The 6,848-nt window shown below is 37.7% G+C and overlaps 1 protein-coding gene across 1 annotated transcript; it reads left to right on the top strand.

Annotated features, from left to right (window-relative positions):
• Positions 1-3,525: 3,525 nt before the first annotated feature.
• LOC105045127 (uncharacterized) lies at positions 3,526-4,601 on the top strand. Its single transcript, XM_010923283.3, has one exon. The coding sequence runs from the start codon at positions 3,725-3,727 to the stop codon at positions 4,304-4,306; it is 582 nt and encodes a 193-aa protein (XP_010921585.2). The 5' UTR covers positions 3,526-3,724; the 3' UTR covers positions 4,307-4,601.
• The last annotated feature ends 2,247 nt before the right edge of the window (positions 4,602-6,848 follow it).

Below are 6,848 nucleotides of genomic sequence, written 5' to 3'. Positions count from 1 at the left end.
CTCTCAACTCTTGGTATAGACTAGAGAGGGCAATTCACTAAACACCACCTTACACGATTGTTATGATAACTGCGATTGGAAGGAGCCAAGATTTTATGAGATGTATTGTCTCATATGTCATCTTGAGGTTTATTTGATCACAATTGCCATACCGATCATACACAAGCATGGTTGGAATGGTGGCTCTCTCCGGTTTATGATGTCTGAACTAAAGAAGATCGTGATCCAAAATTTATCTTATTGTGATATGGTTGAAAAAGAATGGTGGATACTCAAACCATACTCACAATCAAAGCTCCAAACAAAAAGATGTTTGGTTGGCTTGGCTTTGTGCGGGACGACAATAAATAACCATTAACAATTAGCATGACTATGATGTAGAAGGCCAATCAAGGGGGTTGTTTTAAGAAAGTGATAGAAAGTAGTGTAAACCAGTCACAATTCCTCTGAAAGAAAGATTCGACCGGAAGAAACCTCCCCATCATTTCTTCTGGCAACAGCGAGACGACTTCTAGTTAATCATTATGATTGTCTCGTTATGTAAGCATACTGCATATTTATTAAATAGTAGGAGGCAGGAGGATCCTAACAAGGCTTAGCAAGTCACTGGGCCGGGGAAGCAAGCTGTATTCTATTCTATGAATGATAAGAGAAAGAGACGTGCAGGTCGTTGGAACGCAAACCGCGTCCCCGCAATTCTAAAATGTTAATTATTACCATACTAACGGCTTCTGTCGCCTATCAACTTGTTGAAGTGAGTCACAGGTGGTTTTGGTACTTGGCCGTATGGTTCCCACGCGCATGCTTTCTCATTGTAGCTGTGGCTGAACAAGAAAAGATAACAATTGGACGTATGAAATATGTTGAGCGCGAAAAGCAATCAGAAGAGAAATATAAGCACGATATTGGTAAAAATCTTCACTTTCTAAACTAGCATACACATACGTGTAACGATACATTAAAAAACAGAATTGGTGCTCATTTATGTGGCATATGATTCTAACTTTTTGATTTCTAGAGGTATATGACTGCTCTCAACAATATTTAGCATATGCTGTTATGTTAATGTTTTTGGATTCAATGGTCATACAAGTGCATTCCTGGATGATATCAAGTAGCAAAGGGAAGGGTTCGATTTTTGTTGTAGAGGTGGCTGTTAGACTGTTTCAGCAAGTGGGCTGGCCGGGTTCAAGCTAGGTTTAAGTCAAAGAGTAACCAAAATAAGTTAGGCCTAGGCCCAACTCAGCTCAATCTGTGGGCGTACTTCTTAGCTCCATACTTACTCGGGCATCGAGCCTCGAGTCAAGGGAGTATAAGTTCGGTGCCAAGGAGATTGTCAGCGAAGAAAAGAGAAGGAGAATCCGGCTTCTCATTCTTGAGAGTGGCGAAGATACGGAATGGCTCCAGTGGTGAGGAGATCTCCAACAAAGGGAAAAGCGATGCCGATGGTGGAGAAAAGAGTTGAGAGAAAGTGCTCGAAGCTGTTGATGGTGGTTTCAAAAGCCATCCAACCATAGAAAGGAATAACAATGTGATCTCCAGCAAAGGAGAGATTGACGATCAGGGTCGAGGGTGGAGTAGGATTAGGGCTTTCATAGAAATAGGGGTACTGATGATAGGAACAGTACCCAATTTCAGGAGAAGGGATGAAAATGAGTCGAATGGCTTCAATCTAAACCGACTAACCCGTTAACTATTTTAGGGATAAAGATGTAATTTCGTAATTAATTTTTATTAATTTTTAATTTAAAAAAATCTATTTTTAACTATCGGCATTAGGATTACCGTTATGTGGAGGGTAGTTATGCAAAAATAGAGTTTTGTGAGAGTATATATGTAAATATTAATTTTAAGAGAATATCCATACAAATTTGAATGTTTATTAGGGTATACATACAAAAATCCTTTATATTTATTTTTGACTGGTCATCACCTTGCATGCCCATGAATCTAAGCCCTACTTATATATATGTAGTGGGTCGTCACAACACTTGGTATGTGCTTTTTGATAGGTGCCAGGTTTACCACCAACTATTGGGATATATGTTGTCCAACTTAGTAAAAGTATACTTATTTCAAATTTGATTAGCATTATAATAAGATATTGAGCACCTAACCTGCATGTTGTTGTAAGACCCATATTCATGTCACATGGTAAATTTGAAAATCAGAATGCCTCAATAAAAATTAATTAAGATTCTTTGGTGTTAGGGATTCTAACAACAAATAATTGCTATATTAGTCATTGATCTAATGGCAAGTGTTTTAATTTAAAAATATCATAGGCAAGCAGCAAAGGTTGATGGCATGAACATCAAGGTCAATTTAAATACATAAAATACGTCTTTTATGCAAACTATTTAAAATTTGAATGGTCATCATGCATCAACAATAACAAAATTGTTACTTAGGATGCATGTAAACCTATTCTTTTGAGAACATATTATGTCTTGTCCCTATAGTTGCTAGTATAGGTATCTTAATAGGCCAATAATTTATATTCAAAATCTCTTTAGGCAGGTCTTCATCCAACTATGATCCAGCCCAATATAATATAATATATTAGGAATGAAATCGGATCGGATACCAACATATCCATATCCACATATTTATTTTTCTTGATGAATATAAATACAAATACAGATATTATTCGGATGTAAAAATTCATATCCATATTTATTTTAAATGAATATGGATACAATTCGGATACCAGAAATATGGATATAATTATGGATATAACTTAAATAATTAAACTTTATGACTATATAATCAAAGATATTACTAAATAGATGATAAATCAAATTAATAATATATTTATATGGTTATATATTTTTTAAAAAAATTAATAAGTACTATATAAAATTATATAGGATTACATGTTGATTCGGATATTCGAATATGGATCAGATAATTGTCTATCCATATCTATATCTATTTTTCTTTGACGGATATAGATACAGATACGGATATTAGTTGGATCTTTAGATTTCTATCTATATCCTTATTGATTCAGATACGAAAATGCATCCGGATGGATAATATTCATGTTACTTTTACCCTTACAACATATTTAATCATTGGACCATATCCTATCCAACGTAATCATCTTAAATCATTAAAGATTAAATTATCTTAAGATTTAGATCATTAGTAATCTTAGATCATTATGGTGATCTTATTTGAATCACCGATACCCTTATAGTGCAATTCAACGTCTGGTTCACCATGGACCAGTCTATTATACATGATTAGTCCCTGTTAAGCAGGACTTTAACACCCGCGGACTATATATAATCTAATAATAAACTGTAACTGTTCCTAACCAGCGACAACTCGACCCAGCCCGAGCATTTAGGTCTGCCAGCCTGAGACAAATGCTGACCCCTTCAACAGCCTGCCTAAAATTGCTCTCCCACCTCCTGTCTCGCCACCTCCCACGCCGAGTTCGCCACCCGAACCGCGTTCCCACCTTTCCCTCACTCCGTCCCCACGAACTCCCCACGAGACCCAACCAAACTAAGCCACCCAGACCCCACGGTCCGTTCTCCTTCCGTTCCACCAGTTACACCACCTTCGAAGAATATTCTCCACAGGCCCATACCACTTCTCTTCCCCTCTAACCAAGACCCCATTTAACCCCCTCGTATATAATCTTTCGTCAGCTCCAACTCTTGCTTCAAGCCTCATTATCAAAGTAACAAAAAACTTATTAGGCCAGCCAATTATGTCCCTTTCTTGCTACTCCATCCCCATGGAGAAGGAAGAAGAGAATAAAGACATGACCATGAGCCCTAAGAAGGCTTCGTCAACACCCACCACTACCCCGAGACCCAGAAAGCGCAGCAATGCCCTGAGGCTCGTCCAGGCCGCGCTCTTCATGACTCGGCCGTCGTCGAAGAAGGAGGCGCCTGCGCAGGCCGTCGTGGTGGTGCAGTCAGAAAGCACCAGCTTCTGGAAGAGTTTGCTGGCCGGTATGCGTCCCCTCCACCACCACCAGCTTGAGCACCAAGAGGTGGCGCCACCGGAGCTGGTGGTGGCCCTCCCGGCCCTCCGGCTAACGAAGGTGGACTCCTTGCATGAGGTTTTCACCCCTGCGACATCGCCAATGCACTCGGATGGCATGAGCGGGTACGCGTCTGCGGAGGACCTCCATGTACTCGACACATGCGAAGATGGCGATGCCGAGAGAGATGGTGGTGATGATGGAGATGATGGAGAGCCGAATGAGATTGATGTAAAGGCCGAGGAGTTCATTGCGAGGTTCTACGAGCAGCAGCGTTTGGAGTCGATTGCACTGCAGGAATAATCATCAACTGGGTGTGTGATGAGGGGATGTGGATTTCTTCTTCTTCTTCTTCTTCTTCCTTCCTTTTTATTCTTTTCCTGTTTTTGTTCCTCTTCTTACGTGCATGGGCATGTATAGGGTGTTATGCGTTCATGCTTGTAAGCATGCAGGCGTGGAGTCGTGTTGGCTCTTTTTGGGTTGGTGGTTTCCTCAAAGAATAAAAATGGTTAAAGGGTAATTGGCAGGGTATGTAACTTCTAGGCACAAATCCTACGTTTTTGTTTTCTATCTCATTTTTAATACTTTTGAACGGTTATATCTAAAAAAACGAATTAATTTGGTGGATTTACGGCCTATACATCACGCCCTTGGTGCGGTTCATATTAATTTCCTCGTGTATCGAGAGGATAAGGAATCAGCTGATTGGACGGTTAGGATCTCCTACCAGCAATAATAAAAAGCACTATTAGGATGCAACAATTGGCCACTAGGTCATAATTTACCTAGGAGATTTTGAGACATGGCTTCTGGGATTGATTCAAGCCACTTTTTAAGTGGCACATAATTGACATGATCTGAAGCAACCAAACATAGACGATAAAAGCTTGGAACTAAATTTTAAGCTAGAAAGTAATTAAAGCAGAGGAGTAGAACCTGCTAAATCGAGCTTTGGCATATAGCTCAAATTCCTGATCAGAGGAATGGTCTTAATGGACTATGGGATTTTTTTTTTTTTTTTATTTAATCAAGATCTTGACTTTAATTTGGCTTGAATTAAAGATGTCAAACCTTCTAAACTAGCTTTCTGTATATTTGGTTCAACTGAGAATTAGGCCTAATCAAGCTTGATCAAATTAGAAACTGGTTGACATTTAATTTTTGCTATCTTTCAATATAGCAGCAAAGTATTATAGCTAATTAGATTATTGCTAACTTCCAATAATTGGTCCCAAGGCTTGCATCCTGTGGAGATTACGGCAACTTTCATATATTCTTTATTGGTTATTGTCTCAAATATATAGTCTTGGTTAGAGGCATTTGCCGGCTATGGATCCACTCTTTGGTCAAAAGTCCAAATTACGCAATGGTAAGTGCGGAGGGAACCCGCAACTGGTTTGGGTTATATCTTTAATGATTTGTCATGCCTCCGATCCGAAATCACAAGCAGAAAATCATAGCAACTGTTGCATATTTATGAAGAACTCTCTTCATAAGCATGCAAGGCATCTCATCACGATATCAATGCATCACGCAGAATAAAATCAAATAATTATTATTCAACTTTAATTTAACTAATTAAATCAACTATCTCATATTCAATAAAGTTTCACTAAAAATAAAACAATAGATCTAACTTCAATAAAGTTGACAATATTAAATCTTGCCTCTAAAAGCTTTATCCCAATATTATTTCTCACGCTCGTAATTAATTATCTGAATCTGAAAAATAAAAAGAAAGGTAATGAGCTAGACAGTCCAGTAAGTAACAAATATCTCAACTAGATATTTCAGATAATTATATAATTTTTTAGAACAAATATTGTGAATAAGCATAAAAATATATTTCATGCTAATTCAATACAAATTCAATCTTTTCAAATATTCACATATAATACAATCATAAAATCGATTCGAATCAAAACATTCATAACCCAACAGCCTCGACTATGACCAATGTTTAACCCCTATTGGTGGGGTCCACTGAATACCAGCGCACCACCCTCACTGGTAGGATCCACTGAACACCAGCGCACAACCCTCACTGGCATAATCTACTAAATACCAGCACACAACCCCCACTGACAGGATCCACTGAGTACCAACGTATAATCTCTATTGACGGAATCTACTGAAACATAGTTAGGCTGAGAGCATAAATCCGATCTGTATCAAAATATTTTTGTATCATAACATATCATTATTTCTACTGAACATATGCATAATCAATAAATCATAGTATTTCAGAATCACTTTTCGTTCAAAACACAATTTCATAAATCATGCATAATTTTAAAGAATAATTATTTAACTTCAGAATAAATATGAAATATCTCGAGAAGATGATTCATTACTTATCTTTCACAGACCACTGAATAAACAGATCGACTAACTTCTAGGAGATTCTTCAGTGCCTATTATCTAAAATTATATTATTGTATTAATTTTAATTCAAAATTAAATCTAAACAAATTCTAAATCAAAACTCCACTTAAAATCGGATCCTTCACTAAGCTCGATCAAAATCATCAAAAGAAAATTTTTCACTATGCTAATCTTAGAAAGATGGCTTTGAGAAAGAAAAATCCATTAAAAGAGAGAAATAATCTAGAGAAAGAAAATTTTAGAGAGAGAAAGTTCAATTCTAGAGAGAGAAAGCAATGGTTCAGGTTGAAGGAAGAGAGAAGAGAGAGAAACTTTCTCTCATATTTTTTTTTTCTTTTTTTTTCTTCCTTCTTCTTCCCATGGCTCTCTTTTGGGTGAAACATGGGACCGTGAGATCCCCTCATAAGGTTGGCCAACTGGCAGCCAACCGGCAAGAGAATGACCGACGGCCGAAGGAGAG

The sequence above is a fragment of the Elaeis guineensis genome, chromosome 5, assembly GCF_000442705.2.
Source record: "Elaeis guineensis isolate ETL-2024a chromosome 5, EG11, whole genome shotgun sequence".
In the NCBI taxonomy this organism is placed as follows: domain Eukaryota; kingdom Viridiplantae; phylum Streptophyta; class Magnoliopsida; order Arecales; family Arecaceae; genus Elaeis; species Elaeis guineensis.
This window is presented reverse-complemented; position numbering and strand designations above follow the sequence as displayed.

What these genes read in the sequence shown, in the direction of transcription:
- LOC105045127 (XM_010923283.3), top strand. Translation starts at nt 3,725, where the DNA reads ATGTCCCTTTCTTGCTACTCCATCCCCATGGAGAAGGAAGAAGAGAAT.